Source organism: Anoplopoma fimbria, chromosome 19 (genome assembly GCF_027596085.1).
Source record: "Anoplopoma fimbria isolate UVic2021 breed Golden Eagle Sablefish chromosome 19, Afim_UVic_2022, whole genome shotgun sequence".
NCBI lineage: Eukaryota > Metazoa > Chordata > Actinopteri > Perciformes > Anoplopomatidae > Anoplopoma > Anoplopoma fimbria.
Genome location: NC_072467.1, coordinates 15,667,616 through 15,691,506, shown reverse-complemented (window position 1 = coordinate 15,691,506; position 23,891 = coordinate 15,667,616). Strand labels below are relative to the sequence as shown.

The window sequence follows — 23,891 nt, the reverse complement described above, 5'->3', positions numbered from 1 at the left end:
TGTAGCTACTGTACTTGGAACTTTTGAAGAATAATAAGATGTTTGGTCATTTTTCATTTTGGATTTCACCTCTCTGGGATTTTTAGTGTGTAGTGGAGAGTGAGGTCGTATTTGGTTGCACAGAATGTCTAGTGTGACATGTTTTATGGTGCTGAACACAGAAAGTACAATCTGTCCTGCACAAGCCCCTCCTCATTAGGTGGATCAAACTCTCGTCAGGAGTGCAGGAACACAATATACTGCGTGGTACCCTGTGGAGTTTTTTTTACCTCTAGCAGTGCCATCGACCAAACGTTCTCACTGCCAACTATTCAAATACCAACCCTTGGTCAGTGGCCCCACGTGTCAAACTATGTATCACTCTGCCGTCATTTTAACATGTTTACGTTTTCCGTGTGTCAGTTTATGCTTATTACATGCATACACTGCCATTTCAAAATAAACTCTGGTGTTCACTGGAAAACTGTTGTTTAGGTTAGGGAAAAAAACCAACTTGGTTAGAATTAGGTAATGGTCATGGTTTTGTGAAAATGAGTATGCCTGTTGCGTAGTATCATAGGCATGTTTCAGAAGCCACGTAGAAACAGTCATGTTTCATATGCGACAAAGTTACATTACGTAACGAACATAAAGTAGTTAAGTTGGCTTTGTTACATGTGTGAAAAAGTAACATTAATGGAGGTTACATCAAATTACGTAATGTTACATAACGAGGTAAATTAGTTAAAGAGGCGATGTTACACAAGATATGTACAGAATTTATAATAAGTCAATGATGTGTTTTAGTTTTACATGGGAGACAAACACCTGTCTCCTGGGTGAAAGTTCTTGTTTGACCCTTTCATCACTCCACCCAGTGTTATTTATCGCTCTGTATATTACGTGGCCATATTTCCTCCTTTACTACATGCGTAAGGTAGTCAAGGCGGTAATGCACCAACAAACATAGCAATGTGTCACTGAACGCACAAAGAAGAAGACTGTTAGCATGTTTGCAAATGTTTTATGAGGAAGGAAATACATTCAACACATGTATTAGATCTCAAAGATAAAAACAACTCAAACATTGTCGCTTTACAAGAAAACTCCACAGAGCACCTTTCGTTTGGCAATGGATTTACATCTAGCTTGAATCTAATGTAGTTTTTTACTACTCACTGATTTGCACTTTAAGTGGATGTGTTTTTGTTTTCTTTTATCAGTAAATCTTCCAATAAAGGAAGGCAGGTTTGCAGTAAAATTAATTCCCATCTTGATTCCATCTCTGTTTCCAATCAGTTCTTCATTTATCAGCTGCTGAGATTATCCCTGTTCAGCACATCATTTAATCAGCCTTCTCAGTCCATAATTCCATAATTTCACAATGCGGATTTGTGAAATTACTCGGGGCAGGACTGTTTCATTCCATTTAATTGAAACTGAACCGCCATCATCATGCAACACTGGTAGCGAAGCAAATGCAGATGAATTCATTTTTTTAAGGTCAAACAGTATTCTGCATGATGAAATAATAGTGTAACCTTAGATGTGTTTGTGTGTGTGTGTGTGTGTGTGTGTGTGTGTGTGTGTGTGTGTGTGTGTGTGTGTGTGTGTGTGTGTGTGTGTGTGTGTGTGTTGCCGTGGTGATTGCAGGTTGCTGTCCAGGATGGCGGGGATGAAGGAGCAGCAGTTCACGGAGGAGAAGCCCCTGCTGCCGGAGCAGCGTGGCGTGGACTCAGACATGGTCAGTCCACCTGGTTTACTCACTCGTGTGTGTCCTCTGTGCAGTTACCCCCGCTGTCCGGGTGCTGATTAGTATGTTACAGGAAGAACCACTAGGAAACTCTCTGTGTATTAAGACAGAGATGTTTGTGCTCATTAGCTGTGATGGCTCATAATTAGACGATGTGCTTGTTTACCGACGGAGGAGGAAATAATGATCTCCACCCGACCGTGACTCTCTGATAACAACATTGAAAAGATAAAAGCTCATGTAAGCTGAGAGAGAGTGCAGGAGAACAGAGAGTGGAGGCACAAACAGAGCGGGGAAGAGGCAGCGGGCGGTTACATAAAGGCCACTCATTCATTACCTAAGCAACAGGTTAAACAGCTGCTGAATCAGGGGCTCTTGAATGTTTGAGGGCCTCTCCAGATGATGGAAATGGTGGAGACAAACCAGATTAGCTGGACGGAATAAAGGGACATGAAAAAAGCAAAATGTATACCTGAAAAAGAATCACTTTCTCTGTGACCTCCTGTGTAGGGCCAATTGTGCAAAGGCCATTTATTATTGTGGAATGCAAACAGACTGACAAAAAATCATTACCACCCAGAATAGCATGAAAACAACATATTGAACAGACCATAAACAAGAGGGGAGTGTTTTTCTGTTTCTGCTGGAGGAATCAATGTGAGTGACTAAACATGTTAGCCATGACTCACTTGGCCAGAGTGTCAGGGATGAAACATCCAGGAGTTACAGTTGCTCATGGTTTTTTTTTAATGCTATTTCTTCCCCCAAAAATGTCTTCTTTCAGACTCGTGGAAAGAAAACATCCAAAATACACATTTAGGTGTTTATTCCTTTGTCTTCCTCCTTCTTTTCCTAAATTCCCCAAAAGAAACCATTAGATAGAAAACAGTATAAACTTGTTATACAAAAATTAATAATCTTAATTTAAGTAATCAACTTATGTTTCATGGTGATATCTATTATTCATTCATTCATTCATTTTCCGTAACCTGCTTATCCAGTTAAGGGTTGCAGGGGTGCTGGAGCCGATCTCAGCTGTCAATGAGCGAAGGCAGGGTACACCCTGGACAGGTCGCCAGTCTGTCGCAGGGCTGACATATATAGACAGACAACCATTCACACTCACATTCACACCTACGGGCAATTTAGAGTCTTCAATGAACCTTAGCTGCATGTCTTTGGACTGTGGTAGGAAGCCGGAGAACCCGGAGAGAACCCATGCTGACACGAGGAGAACATGCAAACTCCACACAGAAGGCCATCTCTTGCTGTGAGATGACAGTGCTAACCACTACACCACCGTGCAGCTGATATCTATTAGTTAATTGTTTTACCCTATTCATTTGTAGTGTCTTCAAAATGTCTGTAATTTTACAAAACATATATTTTAAGTTTTCTCTGAGTTTTTTCTCAGGCTCTGATCCAGAAATCTCCACTTCAGTATCACTTACATACACCAAACTTTACAGTTTCATTCCTATCTATATTCTAAACGTTTTTACAGAGGGTTTTTTTTATATGCCATTCATAGCCTGATTTATACAACATTTTATTACTAAAAAGGAACTGTATGACATTTTTTTAATGGCTGTTGACAGTATGTTCTGATTTATGGAGTGATACAAAGAGAAATCCAAAATACCCTCTGTAAAAACCTTGAACACTGATATGTCGAAAAATGAAACAAGCTTTTTGGTCCTGGTTTCAGCTAATGTTCAGATTTCTGAACATTAGCACATATTTAATAAGCTAATGGCTCATTTGTTAGTTAAAACATAATATTTCAGGAAACTTGTATAACAAAAAATAATTGTCTAAATGTAAGTAATCAACTGGGGAAGTTTCATGGTGTTGTCTGTTATTTTAAGTTTTTTGCCATATTCACCTTTAGTGTCTCCCCTTAATAGAAGTAACCTAAATATGCTGTGCATCAATATGATTGACTCATTCTGCTATCGATCAGTTCATGTAACAAAAGGTCATCAGGCCTGCTCATTATGACTCGCTGCTTGTGATTAATCAAGGCCATCGACCTCTGCCCTATTGATCCAGTTGCATGTCTGTGTGACTCAACGGGCCGCTGGTTTTATCGCTCTGTGGAAGACGACTTCAGCGAGGAAGCAACAGATTTATTTCCAGCCCTGTCTGCTCTCACAGCTCATCTAAAGTCTGTAGATCTGGTTTTGTTATTGAGTGATGTTACTGGTAAAGCTCCGGTCCGACTCACTGGGAGTCATGGTGGACTAATGCTACATTCAGTTTGTACGGATGTGTTTACTTGCTCAAACTGATTTGAAGCTTTAATGAGTTTTTTCTCATGCTCAGGGCAAAAAACAAGAAACTAAACTGATGGCGAAGCATTTGAATTTTCCATATATTCTAGACAGTATGTGACCACATGATGATCATCCATTTTGCTCATTTTGTTTCAAACTTACCCATCATTTCTGACACAGAAACATACTGTTGGTTTCTTGGCATTTCGCTGCTTCACAGTTGGTGGTGGTAATACGCCAACAAACGTAGTAGTGCACCATCCAAGGCAGTGAAGAAGAAGACAGGTTAACGTTAATAAATGTAGAACGTTTCATGGCCGTAGCTATTATTGAGGACAGTGAGGTCATATCCTCTGGGTTTTTTATTTGGGGGTTTTAGGAACCTGATTTATTCCATAATTAAAACTAAATAAACGAACACACTGATTCCTACGATGGCATATAAGGGCCACTGAAGGTAAAGATACTGATTACGTTGCCAAATTCATGAGAAAAAAGCTTGGATATTCTTTGAGATTAAACTGGTAAAAAAGGCACCACATCGCTTCACTTTGCAAGGCTGGATTAACTTCATTACACCACAGGTGCCACCTTCAAACATTGAGGCAACTTGAGCGGCCAAGTGCAAACTATATGACTTATATAATTATGTTTATATTTATTTATGCTTATAAAATAATGCAGAAAGAACAGGAAAGACAACGTGTATGTGTGTCTTTCAAACTTCACCTCGTTCAGGCCCATCCATCAGGACGACATCGAAACAGACCTAACATGAGGATAAAGTACAACGCAGGCTGATGTCAGCATTATGTTTATAGAACAACACAGGAAAAAATGAAGGAAAATGCCTCGCTCAGAGCTATGCTTACTATAATGACTCAAATTTAGAAAGAGACTAAACTTGCGACCTAAATCTCAAAGATTTTCTGAGTTTTTTCTGAATTTATAATCTCAGAGAATTTTCAAGTTTTTTTTATTGTACATTTGTGTGATTTAATTGTACATTTACCACTTTGATATTAGGGAATATCCCTAATTTTTTTCCTCGTAAATTTACGTCTTTAATCTGAGTCTTTTCTCTGTATATTACCCCCCTCCCATAGCTCAATAGTTATTAAGTTATTTCATACACTGACCCTAATAATCTGTTGTAGATTCCAGTATTTTTACATTAAATACATTTAAATTGAACAATTACATAAATAAATTGCATTATGGAGAGTGCTTAGACCGACATGCTGGAAAACTAACTAATACAAATTGTATATTAAAAATATCAAAGTAAGCAAAAGTCTTTACTTTTGGTGTTTGGTCAGCTTGGGGAGCACCTGGATTTATGACCTAACTACGTCTAAGATCCTGGTTACGGCCCTGAAAGAAACATACTAGCTACAACATTTACGCATCTTGAATTTACAGTGTTTCCATGTGACCTGAATGCAGCATATTCCTGGTTTAGAGTTGCATGTGCATGGTTTAAGCCTTTGGGTCTGTGCCCACCACCTGTTCCTGTTCTCCTTTCAAAGGAAGGCTGCAGGTCTTCAGCTTGACCTCTCTGCTGACGCATAGTGAGGCCAGAAGTGCCTTTGGAGCTCTACGTCCTGAAGCACATCACATTTTTAAGTCTACTGTATGTCGCTGCTCTGTCTCCCCCTCGTTGTTACCCAATAACCACTTTGTGTTTGTTGTTTTCCAACACAGCAGGATAAAGGAGAAGAGGCTTCGGGGGGTTACCATGCCCCGCCAGCCCCGCGCCCCTTAAACACCCCCTCCTCCCAGCCGCCCCACTCACCGCTGGCATGTCATCGCGCGCCACTGGCTCCGCCAGACGCGCCGTCGGACCAGCGGGGTCCTCCCGGTAACTACCAGAACCAACAGAACAAGCAGAGACATCTGAATCTAACACACACATGGTATCCACTGGTAACCACAAGTAGATAACACCCACTGACTGCACGGTGGTAAACTAAATGTTGGGTAAACATGTTATTACTGTTGTAAAAGCATACATGTGACTCACAGTGGTAGAAGTAGTACTCAGGACGAAAACTTAATCTACTTAAATATGTAAGATATGGCCAGAATTTTTGTTTAAAACATTCAAAAAAATTACCAAATATTATCATCAGAATGTGAAGAGGTTACAGTGTTGACGCTATGTCAGAGAAGTCTCGAGATATCTACTGAAATGAGCATGCTAACCAGCTAGCCGTGGCCCGTGAATTACCACTTAGTATTGGTCACTGTAGCATCCAGTCTGTCCTCAGTCCAACATGAGCGGACGAGGAAGTGGAGCAGCCCGAGGGCTTGTTAATACATCCATGGTCAGTGTATGTTTGATAGTTTGTTCATTGGATTAAATCCAAAATTGCAGAAACATCTCTTGCTGGGAGACAAACTATCGTTAGCAGTTGATTTCAGCCAGTGCAAATATCAGCACCCAGGGTCTTATCCTGGTCCTCTTTTTACGAGTCCTTTTCTCCTTTCTACCACTTTGTATTTAATCCAGTGAACAAACTATCAGAAGGTACACGGACCACTCAGCCCTGGTTAGCGTCAGTAAACACACAGACGGCTAACGTCAACTACAGCCTGATGCCACGTGCAAATTATAAGATAGCAGTGTTATTTTGATCGTCTCAGAGTTTCTGCAGTTTGGCTGAATTTTGTGTAGCTGCTGTTAGTTAGTAGTATAATGTATAAACCCAGTTAGTAAAGGTGAAATGCTGACTAAATATTGACCAAATATTCAAGTAAAAATATTGAATAGAAAAGTGGCCTACCATCAATTAAGCATACTTGAAGTTTTAAAAGTTAAGTACTCTTTACTGTATGCAGTATAAACTTTCCATTTTACAAGCTAATCATATGTGTTTTTACATAAAATCTTTATCTGCATAGTTACTTTAGTTGTCAAATAAAATGCAACGCAGTAATAAGTATAGGATTTCCCTCTGAAATGTAGTACAAGTAAAGAACTGAGGCATGAAATGTATAGATACCTCTAAAATATACTAAAGTAGAGTACTCAATTATGTACTTACACTCTATTGTCTTTTTCTTTCTATATTTGTATATTCCTTATCCTAACTATTACTACCATCGTATTGCACGTAATGTAACTACTGTTGGACACAGAAAACATTTAACATTGTGTGAAAAGCCTCACTAGTCCTTCCATATACAGTAATAATTCATAATACTGACCAACTATTAACATAATCAATACTCCACCAGAAATGCAGTGGACTATAGCAGGAACAGTGATGGGATTCAATACAACAACAAACACTAAACATCCTCCTCTCTAAATCTTTAAGCTTGATACACACATTCTATGGGCCAGGTTCCTAGAAATGGTTCAGCCCACTTGTGCTAGACCAGTTGCCCACTCAGACTTAATCAAGTCCTGATCTTCCTGGACCAGCTGAATTTAGTTCTGCAGGTATTCCACTATCCTTCAGAAAATCAAGGCCAAAATCTCACACGCAGGAACCGGGCCTCCAGGGAAACATTTTTCCCAAAACGATACAAGCCACAAAATTTCACCCAGCTGCCCCCTATGGTGCACAATCCAGGTCCAAAGTGGTGTCCCCCTCCTCATTGAGCTCAGCTCAAAAGGTGGGGGGGGGGTTATGAGAAAGAGAAGAGTGCCACCTGCTGGTCCGACCACCGTACTGTCTCCACTAACAATGAGCCCTTTGCATGAACTCCACATGGACTGAGGTTGCCCTTTTAGTTTCTGTTGTGATGAGTGTATCGGAGACGTTAACAGCTCATTGAATGGTATCTGACATTGTCACATTCTTCTTAAAGGGCAGCTTCAGGTCCTGTTGTTGTCTTGAGATCTTTCTTTCTCTTTAGGTGTGTCCCTGATCTGACTTTTTCCACTCCTCTCTTTAACTTCAAATGTGACTTCACTCTCCCAACACACCTTAATCCACAACTTTTCCTTTCGATTTCCTATGTGTGCCATCTTTAATCCTGTCATGTTTTTTTGGTTTGTTTTCAGAAATAATGTCATGAATAATATCGTGTGCATGTTTAACAATGAAGCGGTGTGACAACCATCTGTTCCAACTGTCTGAATGCCTAACCTCATGTGCACGTCCTTCGTTTTTCTTTGGTCCAGATGTCCAGCAGTTCCTGCTCTGCTCCGGGATTTACAAAGGCAGCAGAGCAGGAATTAAATGAGCATGTGCTGAAATAACACAGGTTGGGTTAAGTGGACTTTCACTGTCTTGTTGGAAAATGACAAAAACTCTCACATTCAATTATGTAAGTGTGAGTCTCATTTTCCGGCCCAGCAGTGTGCATGTCATAAGGGATGAGAACCTGTTTTATGTCTCTTCAAATGAAGAGTCAAGACCAGATTCCTCAAAAAGTGAGCACTGCACGGTCCTGTCCCCTTAAAAATGATGTTCACGTGCAACAAAACTGCTTCTGGAATTACTTTTAAAGGGAAACTTATTTTGTCGTGGATAACGTTTGATTTTGACATATTACAAATAAGTTCCAATGAGTCTATGGAGTCCCAACACTGTGGCCAGATGACAAAAAGTCATCTTTATGCCCCAGCTCATCTTTGTTTACAGACGAGGATGACTGTTGCTATGTGTGTGCGTAGGGGGTTGCTGTGCTCTCTCTCATCCTGTATTTAAAAGAAAATGACCATCTTCCCTCACTTTTTTACTTCTGATGTGTTCCCAGTCTCCCACATGCACTTGAATCTTTACTGTCCCTGTAGAGTGACATACACTGGAATAACAGGTGTATCTGGCCCTAACCTAAGATGTACGGATGTGTTAAAGTGCTGCTCTTAAAGGGACACTGCACCAATTTAACCCTTCATTATCAGTTTGCTAGCCATAAAGAGAGTACTACTCAGCCTTTACAACGGTTTAATCACTTCTTCTGTGGCTCTGGGGGGAGCGTTCCAAAGTCTGACAAAATGATCACTAGGGTTATCTCAGCTCAGTGGGCTTTGAAAAAACACAAACTTTTTGAACAGTAGGACTGTGTTACAAACTGGTGGTGGGTTCAGACCATAGACTTTAAACGAAGATGGACGACATGACAGCTCCCCAAAAGTGAAACCAACACATCCAGGAGGCTGGCTGCAGTATAGTGCATAAGTCCCGCACCCTCGACGTTAGGGACCTGGACATGGGCCAAACTAATAAGTCAGAGTACAAGTCAAATATGTATTTCCCAAAGAGGGTTTCTGTCATTCTAGGTAGTTCTTATCAAGCGGATATATGTTCAAGTTATTAATTAATTATTTGATGCTATGAAAGAGGGTGTGACGTCATGATGGACAGCTGCTCTGTGTGGCTTTGAAATTGTACAAGAAACGAGATTTAACTTTAACTTTCCGTAACCGGTAAGAGTCTGTGTAATAGAATACGTGTCATATATGCATTTTTATAGAGATATACAGATATGTGGGCTGGATAACCTGCCAGACCCTGGCGACACTTTTGTACAGTGGGAGGAAGTGGAGGCAGGTCATCCATCTACAGTATATTTACAGTCTATGGTTCAAACATAAACAGGACAATTTTACCACCAAAATCGAGGCTCTTTGTTCCTATTAAGGGAGTAATTAATGCTAAACTTAATGGATAACAGATTTCTCTGTATGTTCAGAGACAGTAGATCATGATACATTGTACCGATAAAGTGCTTCTGGGAAACAGTGTTTTTCTGTGTCGATTTGGACCAACAGTTCACAGCTCATGCTGCTCCTCTGTGAGTCTAGCTGGCCTTCAGCTCCAACAGTGGATGCACACTTTAATGTGTGAGGAATATGTGTGTGTGTGTGTGTGTGTGTGTGTGTGTGTGTGTGTGTGTGTGTGTGTGTGTGTGTGTGTGTGTGTGTGTGTGTGTGTGTGTGTGTGTGTGTGTGTGTGAGAGAGAGAGAGAGTTCAGACTCACTTATCTCCTTCCTCTTTTAATTTGTGTCTCTCTGTCTTCCATCTCTGCTTGTCTCTCTGTGCAGGAGAACTGTGAACAGCTGATGCCGGTGGGGGATTGGAAGGTATGAGCCCATTTGCTTACTGCTGTTATGTTGCCTCTCTCTCTCTCTCTCTATTCTCTCCCTTTTCTTATCAGTACCTCTTTTGTGTCGTCCCCGTCTATCATTACATTACATTTACATTACATTACAGTCATTTAGCAGACGCTTTTATCCAAAGCGACTTGCAATAAGTGTATTCAACATAGGTATTCAAGAGAACTACTAGTCACCAGAAGTCATAACTACTAGTCACCAGAAGTCTATAATCATAGTAATTTATCATCCCTCATCTTCCTTTGTTTGCCGTCTCTTCATGCTTACTCGCTCCGGTAAACAGCACAAGTCAACAGAGACGAGGAAAAGGAGGGTGGAAGATAGATATTTATAATTTCATATGGCTTAATATAACAAAGATAATAATAACTAGCTTGAGTAGAAGCGCTATCAGCTCGGTTTGAATCCTTTAACCAGTTGATGACTCTCTTTGTGGAGTTTGCATGTTGACCTTGTGGCTGCACCCAAACACAGGCCGGTTAGGAACAGGTTACTCTGATATGATGACATTGTCTGATTAAAAGAACCAAATTAGAGATTACTACGCTGAGATACACAGCTTTCAAAGGGAAATTTTTACTGATTTGGGACCAGTCTTAACACACTTTTTAGTGCCAAGGAGCGCCACATTTCAGCTTTGAAAGTAACCTCAGTCTCAAAACAAAAATGTGCAGGGCAACGCATACAAAACCAACACTAGCCCAATTTTCATTCCAAGAAGAGAGCTATGAGAATTTAGGTGCATAGGTATGTTTGAAAAGCATAGGGTAAGGACACATTAACATGTATAAAACAGAGGTGTTTTTATGATTGTTGACATTTTTGGAAATTAGTTTTTCTTTTTTTTCTTCTGTAATGCCTCAACCTAGTACCGAAAGGGTTGCTTGTTAGAATGTGTTATGTAAAAAGGGTAATATGATATGCTGCAGCTTCAGCATACAGCTTTCCAGTCAATATAATTTGTTTTTACTTTAAATTCATGCCTATACTATACCGTACCATTCTATACTATACTATAATATCTCATACTATACCATACAATTATATACTATAATACTATACCGGTTGCAAAAGGAGGTCTAATTGTATGGAAGTCTATGATAAAATGACTCTACTTCTCTCTTGATTTATTACCTCAGTAAACATTGTAAACATGAGTTTATGGTCTCAATCTCTATCTTCAAGTCTTCTTTAGTACAGCATGATGTTCATTTAGTAAATTAGGGTCCATTTAGAGTCAAATAGACCATAAAGCAGGGTATGCTTTAGGGAGGGGCTATTGGCTATTCATCATTGGCTGCAAAAGCCCAACATGGCTGCGGCTGTTATCCATGATGGCGAAGGCGAAATCGCCTAGCTCAAGGCTTCAAAATGGCAGTCCACAAACCAATGGGTGACTTCACGATGATTAAGTCCCCTTCTTATATACAGTCTATGATTTACTGACTACTTTAAAAACAAAAACTGTAGTTGTACTGTTTCACCATGAGTGCTTTACACCAGTTTTAAACTTGACCGAACAAACTAGAGCACTCGACCATTAAAATTCATAAACTTGCATGAAAAACAATCTGTTTGAGAAGTCTAAAAATGTTCTTTTTAATTAGTCGAGCTCCACACTCACTGCTGGTTTATTTTAGTCAGACATGTGCTCACTGTCAAATAGGAGTGATGAGACGTTTCTCACCAAACACCTCCCTTTCGCACTAAAACCTGACACTTCAAGGTTTAAAAAAACATTGCTGCATTTGAAGAGCATTGTTATTTCTGGTTGCTGGCTGCCCGTGAGATGAAGCATTCTGCCTCAGATTCATTGGTTCAGTAATTAATCGTACATTGTCATTTTTACCAAAAACAGTGCCTATTTGAAATAACTATTTTATCTTTTATGGTGCTTGTGTCAGGAAAACGGAACAGGTAGAAGCATGCATTGCATTGCTGGTATAAACTGTGAGGAATTAAAAGGTCAAAATCTTTCCAGTCAAGATCAGCATAGCATCTCATACAACATGATCTTAAAACCATGCTTAATAAATCCAAGGAGCCCCCAGATGGGAATCCTCACCCACCATAAAATATGGTAGACATGACGTGCGTGTGTGTGTGTGTGTGTGTGATCGATTGTATATTATATGAAATTGAAATCTCAGTTTGAGGGCCTATATTGGCAGAACAATTATCACATTTTATGCTTAATCAAACAGTTTGTTTTATTATCGATCGTAGTTATACAAAAAACAATTATGTTGAGATTTAATACTTGTTAATTACCGCCATAAATTGTTTGATTCTGCTTCTCGTTTATGCTGGTGGGGATGTAAGACTAACATACTCACAAAGTACTGACTGCACACATTTTTACATTATAAGATAAGATAAGATAATCCTTTATTAGTCCCGCAGCGGGGAAATTTGCAGGCTTACAGCAGCATAGAGTAAAGTGCACACAAGAGACATAGTAAAAGAAAGACAAGATAAAAATAAAAAATGAAAATAAAAAAAACAAGTATTATAAATAAGCAATAAGAAACAGTAGAAAAACAACAATAACTGAAATATTATATTTACAGACAGAAAAACTATTATAACTATTATTATTATTGTTATTATTATTATTATTATTACTATTATTCCCCCCATCATGATCTACAAAAGCATGATGGGGGGAAAAAAGTCCAGTCACTAGGAAATTTCTTTGGAATCATATGTTTCTCCAAACATGAACAAGTTCAATGTGGACGTTCTTGCAACCATTAGTGAAAGTTATGTTGTATTATAACAGGTATGACTAGTGAAAATGTCAATCAAACAAAAAAGTGCCTTTAGGCTCGTGAAGGAGTCGGCCGGAGCGCCGACGGGTCAGGAGTCGGCAGGAACGCCGACGGGACAGGAGTCGGCCGGAGCGCCGACGGATCAGGAGTCGGCAGGAACGCCGACGGGACAGGAGTCGGCCGGAGCGCCGACGGATCAGGAGTCGGCAGGAACGCCGACTGGACAGGAGTCCGCCGGAACGCCGACTGGACAGGAGTCGGCAGGAACGCCGATGGGTCAGGAGTCGGCCGGAGCGCCGACGGGTCAGGAGTCGGCAGGAACGCCGACGGGACAGGAGTCGGTCGGAGCGCCGACGGATCAGGAGTCGGCAGGAACGCCGACTCAGGACACTGGACAGGAGTCGGCAGGAACGCCGATGGGTCAGGAGTCGCCGGACGCCGGACAGGAGTCGGCAGGAACGCCGACGGGTCAGGAGTCGGCCGGAGCGCCGACGGATCAGGAGTCGGCAGGAACGCCGACTGGGACAGGAGTCAGGAGCGCCGACGGATCAGGAGTCGCGCGACTGGACAGGAGTCAGCCGGAACGCCGACTGGACAGGAGTCAGGGAACGCCGACGGGACAGGAGGTGGCGGAGCGCCGACGGATCAGGAGTCGGCAGGAACGCCGACTGGACAGGAGTCCGCCAGAACGCCGACTGGACAGGAGTCCGCCAGAACGCCGACTGGACAGGAGTCGGCAGGAACGCCGATGGGTCAGGAGTCGGCCGGAGCGCCGACGGGTCAGGAGTGGGCCGGAGCGGGAAATTGCTGGAAGGTCTGACATAAATGCAACGAACGATCTGGCGGCAAGGCGGGAACAGGAGCAGGGGGACGCTGCGACCCAGCGGGAACAAGAGCAGGGGGACGCTGTGACCCAGCGGAAGCAGGTGGACGCTGCAGCCCAGCCGGGACGGGACCCGGGGAAGGCTGCGGCCCAGCCGGGACGGGACCCAGGGAAGGCTGCTGCCCAGCCGGGACTGGAGTCGGCCGGAGCGGCGACAGGTCAGGAGGTGCAGGAGTTGGCCGGAGCGCCGACGGGTCAGGAGGTGCAGGAGTCGGCCGGAGCGCCGACGAGTCAAGAGTCGGCCGGAGAGCCGACGGTTCTGGAGGTACAGGAGTCGGCAGGAAAGCCGACAGGTCAGGAGGTGAAGGAGTCGGCAGGAAAGCCAACTGGTCAGTAGGTGAAGGAGTCGCCATGAAAGCCGACGGGTCAGGAGTCGGCAGGAACGCCGACGGGACAGGAGTCGGCCGGAGTGCCGGTGGATCAGGAGTCGGCAGGAACGCCGACTGGACAGGAGTCGGCAAGAACGCCGACGGGTCAGGAGTCGGCCGGAGCGCCGACGGGTCAGGAGTGGGCCGGAGCGGGAAATTGCTGGAAGGTCTGACATAAATGCAACGAACGATCTGGCCGCGAGTGTGTGACTGACTGGGGTTTAAATACTGCAGGGTGTAGGTGCAGCAGAGTGAGCAGGTGAGAAGGATTGTGCTGATGAGGTGGGTGTGGCAGACAGGTGCACTGCATGAGGCTAATTAGGTGAGTGAGGGAGAGTGTGGTGAGAGAGGGGGCTGGGCTGTGAGCTGGAAGTGGAACTGGGAGTGGCCAGAGTGAACTGAGAGAGAGTGACAGGCAGGTGAACAGAGTGAGCCAATTAGGTGAGTGAGACAGAGTGACAGGGAGTATGGAGCTACTGACAGTATGGAGGAAGAACTGTGACAGCAACATCGTTACACAACATCTTTAAGCAACGTCGTTAGTCAACAGCACGGCGTTAAGCAACGTGGTTACGCAACGTGGTTACGCAACGTGGTTACGCAACGTGGTTACGCAAAGTCGTTACGTTACGTTGTTAGGCTAAGTTGTTAGGCTACGTTGTTACACTATGTTGTTACACTATGTTGTTACACTATGTTGTTACACTATGTTTTTAGGCTACGTTGTTAGGCTACGTTCATAAGCTATGTTGTTAGGCTACGTTGTTAGGCTACGTTGTAAGGCTACGTTATTAAGTTGAATTGTTACATTGTGACATTACGTTGCTAAATTAAGTAGTTACCCTGATGTTTTACATTGTTATACATTACGTTGACAGTTACGTTGTCAATTACGTTGTTACCTTAAGTTGTTATGTTACGTTGTCAATTACGTTGTTACTTTAAGTTGTTACGCAACATGGTTACGCAACGTGGTTACGCAACGTGGTTACGCAACGTGGTTACGCAAAGTCGTTACGCAAAGTCGTTACGTTACGTTGTTAGGCTAAGTTGTTACGCTACGTTGTTACACTATGTTGTTACACTATGTTGTTACACTATGTTGTTACACTATGTTTTTAGGCTACGTTGTTAGGCTACATTCATAAGCTATGTTGTTAGGCTACGTTGTTAGGCTACGTTGTAAGGCTACGTTATTAAGTTGTATTGTTACATTGTGACATTACGTTGCTAAATTAAGTAGTTACCCTGATGTTTTACATTGTTATACATTACGTTGACAGTTACGTTGTCAATTACGTTGTTACCTTAAGTTGTTACGTTACGTTGTCAATTACGTTGTTACTTTAAGTTGTTACGTAACGTTGCTACGTAACGTTGTTTCGTTATTATTCTAAAAAATCCATGGTCTTTTACTACAGGTCATTTTGTTGCCTAAACTTAACCAATTGTTTCACAGCAATAAAGGATAGAGCTTTTCAGCATAAACCCCTGCTGAAATAATTTTGGTTAATGCAAGTCAATTTTAAAACTTGAATGTGATGATCCACATTTACATTTGTTAAATGCAGCCTGAAATATCTCTAATATCAATATTTGTGTAAACCGCCAATCACCGCTCGTTAAATAACCCCTGCAGAGACTGTATGTTTAAAGTGAACTGAGTACTGCGGAGTCAGCAGGGAGAGAGTTAATCTCCTCTGTGGAGAGAAGGGGAGTGACAAATTCAGAGCAGAGAGGGTTTCAAATTGAGTCAGCACACTAAGTGTTCTGTCAACAGGATAGGGGGGATAGATGGGGAGAGAAAAGGGGGAGAGACGAGGTTGAAGAGGCAGGACAAAGGGCCACATCGCTGGATGACACACAGACTGTTAGTACGGTCAGCATGTGACACCATTACAGTGATGTGACTGTGCACGTACGCTTCTCACCCGTCAGCAAACCTTAATGTAATATTTTATTTCAACTGGAGATATACTTCTGGATGTTAAGAGTTCATCTCAGGAGGCCCTGAGCAAAATGTATCACATTGGCTTTTAATTTACTGACCAGAGCTGGCAGAATTTGCCTCCTGAGCTGTAGGCAAAGGAAGCCATAAGTCTTCTTGACATGCAAAAGGATAAAACTAAACTTTCTCAAATGTCAAATTACTTTCTTTTAAGAATGACGGCATGTTATATTGTTACAGGTTACAGTTAAGTGCTTCCCACAAGGCTGCTAATTAAAATCAAATAGAAAATAGAGATTTAAAAGATGGTATTGACGTCTGAACATAGCAATTAGTTATCACCCAATTACTAATTATCTCTCCTAGTGTTAATTGTTCAGTTATCTATTGTTTTCTGTTGCTTTGTTTTTAAACGTTGTTTTCTGACTTCCAGTAAAATCTTATTGAAGTTATTTTATATGATTTGTTCGTACATTGAGAACAAAACGCTGTACAGTCATCAACCAGACTGACAAGAAACAGGAGGCTTATCATTAAAATGTGTGCAGATTTAAACAGGTTCCTGTTTCAGTGCCAAGTGCACAATAATGCTAAAAACGAGCTGGAATATTAACAGGCAACAGGGGTACTCTGCCCGTACACTCAGTCGTCCACAAGCTGCTAGCTTAACAGCTGTAAATGCTAACAATAGCGATGTTGGTTGTTTATGGTCCTAATACATTTGGGGGAGTGGCTTTGGGGGGCGGGCTGTCAGTGGTGACGACTTGGAGACTCCTTCAACTTTTGCAGCTAATGCGGCTAGCTACTTACTTTTTGGCAACACTGGGCTGGATTATTTAGGTTACTCTTGATACTTTCTTAACATTACTTACCCTGGCTGCGGCCAAGTCCAATGAAGGTTGGAAACCTCTTTACCTCTAACTCTGACCGTAGCAAAGTTACCAAAATGCGCACACTAAAACAAAATATCAGAGGACAGATAAAACAACATGCTAAACAGATCCTTATTTTCTAAAATATGGCTTAACGTAGGCTAACATAGACAGAATTAAGAATGGAGTCTGGTGGCCATACAACACGTTTGTTTATTATTATTTATTACAGCTAACAAGCTACATTAGCTTCCTCCATTTTGGACCCTCCGGCTCTCAGTTCTCTGGAAATTCAGCATTGTCCAGACAGTTTGCTATTTTTACAGTTAAAGTTCACCAAATTGGAACATAGTGCTGAGAATTTGTGTGAATTTACTTTGCCCCATGCGAGTCACAGATCACTGTCACTACCCTGAAATGAATGTTAGCTCTTGGGAGAAGCTTAGAGTCCTGAAGCCTCTCAGTAGAATTCATACAAAGGAGAACAGGCTTCTGCAACAACAGAGGTTTGATGATTCTCATCTGAGTGTTGTTTACTGCTGCATTCTGTAACATAGCATGTCAAGGCTGACTGCACACTCCCAGTGCAGGTCTTCCTTATATATTTTTTTATCAAAAGATTTGCCCTCATCGCGGCTAATTCGTGAGCAGTTGTTTAGATGTTGCCAAAAAGGCTGAAACGAGTGGAGGAAAAACAGAAAGACAGTGAAGCAGAAATAGATCACCTCTAGAGAGCAGTGGTGCTGATGAGAGAGAGAGAGAGAGAGAGAGAGAGCATTCAGAGAGACGGACAAGAGAGCCAACCAATCCCGTGCAGGGGAGGCAGCGCCGCGAGCGAATCATCTCCTGCCTGCCCCCACACCCTGTCTCTGTCTCTGGTGCCTATGGAGCAGGAGGGGTGGGGGGGGGGGGCGCTCCGAATTTAAGAGTGGGTGGGAGTGCTGCCGAAGCAGACAAAGACACCGCAGCATCCAGCAAACATCCGGCTCCCACCAGGACCTAGTCCCTTAAAACAGGAGAGGCCTGGTCACTTGTCTGCCGTCTGCACCCTCCTCCTCCTCCTCCTCCTCCTCCTCATCTTCCTCCTCCTCCTCTTCCTCTTTGTCGGCCAAGAGCGCGGTCACTGTGAAGCCATGCCTGAGTGCTGGGACGGGGTGAGTGGCAGGGAGGGGTGTGTGAGTCACTGTATTTGGATCTGGTGTCAACAATGTCAGAATTTATTTTTCTTTGGTCTTTACAAAAAAGTCTGATGATGGCGTTAGAGCTCCTTCTTTTAGACTCTACATGTTAAATTTGGTATAAATGTCTGGAATAAAAATGAAAAAAAGATTTTTATCTGAAACTAATTTTTATGGAAGGCAAAAGAATATGTAGCTGTGTTACAACGACTGTGTAGAATGTGTTCTGTCTGGAGGAGGAGAAACTGCAGCGTCAGTGTCAACGACTGGTCCTCCTTTGGCCCACTGACACACTTAACCCCCAACACAGATGCTGCGCAATGCACCGATGCACATACCTCTGCAGATAAACACCTGTGTGTGTGTGTGTGTGTGTGTGTGTGCGCGCAGGGGTGTTGGGGAAGTGATAATCCCTCTGCAGCATCATCCATTTTTGCAACCTTGAAACGGATGAGTAAAAGCTGTGTGTGAGTGTGAGAATATAATCCCACCAATCCCGTTGCTGTGGAGTGTCAAAAAAGTCTTATTTTGAAAGATGGATGTTCACGTCCACTGAGAGACACTGGAACACCCCCCCCGGACGTCTGAAGGTCATCAGGGGCTTGTGTGTTTGTGAAATGTCTCCTGCTGCAGTAACTGCCTCAAATTAGAACGCTGATAGCAGATAACACTTATGTTGATGCTGAAATAATAGCGAGATAATCTGGCTGGATTAACTCCTAACTGCTGGCTGTGTGACTTTCTGCTGTTTAGGGGGAGATTTTTGGCAGTTGGCTGCATCCACAAGTGCTGTTTGTTTCTGTACTGTGAGCCATTTAAATCATTCCGCAGTTAATTTGTGTTATGTTACAAATAGCACACGGCTGCTGCAGATTAACAGCCGCAGGTTGACAGAGGATTTTAAGCCAACTATTCCTCTGTATTTGATTAGTTTAAAATGTGAAAACACACTGGGGGGGCAGCAATGACTCTTGTTTGTAGGACAACATACACAGCGTGAGTGTCAGCAGCATCAATAAAAAGGCTTGCAGGGCATTTTTACCATCTAATCCAGGCATAATAATCCAAAAGCACCACTCTCTGCTGTGTGTGTGTGTGTGTTTGTGTTTGTGTTTGTGTTTTGTGTTTGTGTGTGTGTGTGTGTGTGTGTGTGTGTGTGTGTGTGTGTGTGTGTGTGTGTGTGTGTGTGTGTGTGTGTGTGTGTGTGTGTGTGTCCCCTACATTGCGCGGCTCATGGTAATGCAGAACTCCAATACCTCCATTTTGAGTTTGTCTGGCTCTGACCAGCAGATGCTGACAAAATGTGGGTCATATCAAAAGAGGTTTGGATGCTCAGCGAGTTGACTGTTCGGAGACAGAGTGAGCCTCTAGAGATCTGTGCTCTCACATTCTGCTAAATCATAGTATTAAAAAAAAGACTTCTCATTATTTCATTGTTGTGTGTAAGACATTGTGATTTTTATTATATATATATTTTTTTACCAGTTAAGGTAAAATCCTTGTCTGGTGTTGTGAAGCTGTTGCCAACCATAGACTGTATATAAGAAGTGGATGTTGTCATGGTGACATAAACCAGTGGTTTGTTTCCTGCCGTTATGAAGCCTTGAGTTTGACGATTTCGCTGTCGCCATCTTGGTTATTTTTCAACCAATGAACGGAAGTTACCATATTTGGAATGGGGAGGAGTGACATAGAGACACTGTATTCAGCTCTGGTAGCAGCAGCAACCTGTCAATCACAGTAAGCCCCCCTAAAGCATAGCCTGCTTTATGGTCTATTTGACTCTAAAGGGACCATCATTTACTAAATGAACATCATGCTGTATTGAAGAAGACTTGAAACAAGAGATTGAGACCATAAACTTATGTTTACAATGTTTACTGAGGGAATAAATCAAGAGAGAAGTAGAGTCATTTTCTCATTGACTTCTATACAACCAGAGGAGTCGCCCCCTGATGGCCAGTAGAGAGAATGTAGGTTTTAAGACACTTCCACAATAGCTTCACTTGGAAAAAGACGAGGTTGGCCCCTGGTGCAAGCTTTTACATACTGAGTGGTATTGAACAAAAGTCAGGATTTGCTGCACAAGTATCATTCCAAAATGCATGCAAAGGAATTAAAGAAAACTACAGACATGATCTTAGTACATATTAGTGAAGGTTTGTCTCAAAACCACCAGGAAATCAGCACTGGAACGCTGACGAAATGCTCCTTGACAGGAGGGCGATAACGAGGGAACAGGTGAGAACAATCTGGACGGGGCCGACAAGCACTCAGGCTGTGAAATGACAAAAGGTGACACCAAAATGGAACAGGAAATAATAACTGAGGAAATCCTTAGAGGAGAGCGGGACATGATTTGTTCTCAGGTGAGATGAAGAATGCGGCAACCTCCAGTACTGAAAAGTGAAGTGAAGTGAAGTGAAGTGAAGTCCCTTAAACTTGCATTCTCTCTACTGGCCATCAGGGAGAACTCCTCAATATTACTTAGCAAAAAAGCACCTTTTTTCAAAGCCAGGAAAATGTTTCTGAGCTTTCACACAGTGAATAAAGCTATCAACCAATCATGTTGTGCACAACGTATTCAAAACATACCCTATATTGTTCAACAACCACCAAGGCTCCTTAGTCAGAACCAAGGCAAACTCTAAAAAACAGCAAGAGAATCTAAAATCTAGTATGTATCTAGTACGAGTATTTTGCCAAAAGGAAAACTCAATCAAATATCTTACAGTAGTTTATGCTAAACAACAGTTTAGCTCAGACAGACTGACAATCTCTGCTCTGGGTCAATACGATTCTGCTAGTTGGTCTTCTGCCTGCAACCTTTCTTTTGGAAAGGCGATGTGACTGTCACAAATAGGCATCACTGCTGGTATCATCAGTTTTGATGCAAAGTCCTTGAGAGTATTTTAAATTTTCTGATAGTTTTAAGGCCTTTACACTGAGGATTAATGGCTGTTGACGGTGAAGGAGCATTCGGCTGACGTTTAATGAAAAAGCAGGTTAAATGATGAGACAGATAAGGCGACTTTTTCTATTTTCCCCGAGGCGATTCAGGCTCCAAATGTTCTCATTGCAGCGTCCCACTGTGCGTGTGAACACCAGGTGAGTGACAGTGTGTTTGTGTGTTTCACAGGAACACGATGTCGAGACCCCATACGGGATGCTGCATGTGGTGATCCGCGGGGCGCCGAAAGGGAACAAGCCTGCGATCCTCACCTACCACGATGTGGGACTGAACCGTGAGTATCCATGAAGAATATGTGTGTGTGTGTGGTTTGACAGATGTTCCAGGCTTTTCAGCAAGGTGTTTCTACACTTATCTGAAGTGATAATTGGCCTCTATGCTACACCACTCCTTCCTGTCTGCACTCAGCTAGCTTGCGCACACACACACACACACACACACACACACACACACACACACACACACACACACACACACACACACACACACACACACACAGTAGCAGCTTTGGTTTTAGTACAGTGTGAAGACTTTGTGGAAATTATAAGAAAAAACATTTTCAGTACCTGAAATGTAAAGATAAAGACTTATAACAAGGTACAGGTATTACCAACAGGTAATGGCGAAGAAAAATCCTCCCACTATCTATGTTTAAGTCTAAAAGCAGCATTATCCACAGACCTTTTTACAGGTGACGTCATCCGAAATATGGGTGCGCACGTTGACGACAGAATTTTTTTTATTTCCCCGGCCATCCAGACGAGTAAGCGAGCTTCAAACGTTGAATTAAAACTGTTACCAGCGGTTATTGGATGGTCGTTTGTCAGAATCGACTAAAGTTCTACACAAATTCCGACAGGATCACGATCGTGTCAGAGCAACAGGTGTTTCAGTTTAACCAGTTACCGTGTTAACTGGTGGCTTTCAGCTGAATGCGTCTGTGGATGCTCATAGTTACTAAAGTAAATCGTTGGTAGATAATAAACACACATATTTAAAATTGATAAGGACACCTACATGTTCTGCTGCCATTGCTACGAGCAACCAAGTCACTCGGTTAACCAGTAATGGGTGGAGGTGGGATAGATGACAAGGGTTTGGAGGACCGCTGTTTTGACTGAAGATGTCGAGCTTTTGTCGTTCGTCCCACTGCCTTTTTTTTTTCTTTTTGGTCCTCTTTCTTTTTGTCATCATTATTATAAAACTGGATTCACCATCTTATTTAGATACAATTAAGAACACAAAGCAGCCAAGTTCAGCAAGAAAACACAGAAAAAAAAATACAGTAATAAAGAACAAGCAAAAAAAACCCACAGAATATAATAGACTTAAGAATACAATAGAGCATAAAAATAACTTGTTGCAGCAGCAGAACCACGAGCTATTAGTATTCATAGCCAGTCGCTAAATCACTCGGCGCACATGGCGCACAATCATTCAGAGCAAGGGATGAAAGGAGGAGCACTGCAAAAACAAAAAAGATTAAACACACACAAGTAGAGAGAAGTAGCGAACAGGAGAGAGTAGAAAATATAAAGCGAAACAAAGAGATTAGAGGTGAGGGAGAGAAAGAAGGTTTTAAGCAGTAGAAAAGAGGTCAGAAAAAGGAGACGGATGATAGAAAGAGAGGGAGCAAAAGGAAAGTCCAGAGCGAAAAAAAAATAGGTCATGTGGGTGGGAGTGCAGACTGCGAGCGCTGACCGATGAATCAGCGCTTACCTACGAGAAAACTTCTCACCTCTGTCCTCATGGAGCGTTGTTATTTCTGAGTGCATAAGTAGCCCACATAGAGCCGGAGGCAGCGCTGCGGCAATCATTAGGCACTCACCTTACAGACCTCCCCAACTTTTTATCTCCGACCCAGTTCTCGTGCTAATTGGTGCGTTCATTAACGTGGCGCAGCCACGACCCGAGAGGAAACAGTGCTGCACGGGCGGCTTCGCTGAGCCCGACACGCACGGGCTGAAAGTAGGCCAACTGCAGAGCTGACATCCATTATACATGTAGCTAGTTCTGAATGCTACGTTAAGAAAATTGATATACTTGTTGAGGAAGTGAAGCTCTTAAGGTTGAAATCCTCAGTGAGTCACTCTCAAATAATCTCTTTCTTATTTTTAAGAAAGACTAGAAAAGAGCTGCACGGTGGTGTAGTGGTTAGCACTGTTGCCTCACAGCAAGAGGGGCTGGGGTTCAATTCCTGGACTAGACAACCTTCTGTGTGGAGTTTGCATGTTCTCCCCGTGTCAGCGTGGGTTCTCTCCGGCTTCCTCCTACAGTCCAAAGACATGCAGCTAAGGTTCATTGAAGACTATAATTTCCCGTGGATGTGAGTGTGAATGGTTGTCTGTCTCTATATGTCTGTCCTGCGACAGACAGGCGACCTGTCCAGGGTGTACCCTGCCTTCGCCCATTGACAGCTGAGATTGGCTCCAGCACCCCTGCGACCCTTAACTGGATAAGCAGGTTACGGAAAATGAATAAATGAATGACTAGAAAATAGTTTATAGTGGTCCCTTTATTTAGAGCGCAGGGAACTAGCAAAAGGTTATGAAACAGTCTCAATTTAAAACTGAGACTGTTAATATTTAATCTTTTTGACTTTGTTCCCTTCATACATATACCTATATGACTGTTTGACACTGCAGCGAGGTAAACACTCTCTTTGATATCACAGTCTGCATCATTGGCTAAAACAAAAAGTGATTTTAGTGCATGTGAGTGTGCTCCACTGGTTAGAAACGGCCGCCGCTTTACACTGCTCCCATAAGGAGGTTACAGCTGATAACATAGCGCCCACCCTCCAGTTCCCCCCAGGT

The 23,891-nt window shown here is 42.6% G+C and overlaps 1 protein-coding gene across 1 annotated transcript in view; it reads left to right on the top strand.

Moving 5' to 3' along the window:
- Nucleotides 1-23,891, top strand: part of ndrg4 (NDRG family member 4) — a 54,384-nt gene that overhangs the window by 20,609 nt on the left and 9,884 nt on the right. The window contains 6 exon segments of the mRNA XM_054619331.1: nt 1,633-1,723; nt 5,713-5,731; nt 5,734-5,769; nt 5,772-5,869; nt 10,013-10,051; nt 21,244-21,349. Coding sequence (XP_054475306.1) covers nt 1,646-1,723; nt 5,713-5,731; nt 5,734-5,769; nt 5,772-5,869; nt 10,013-10,051; nt 21,244-21,349 — 376 coding nt within the window. The 5' untranslated portion in view covers nt 1,633-1,645.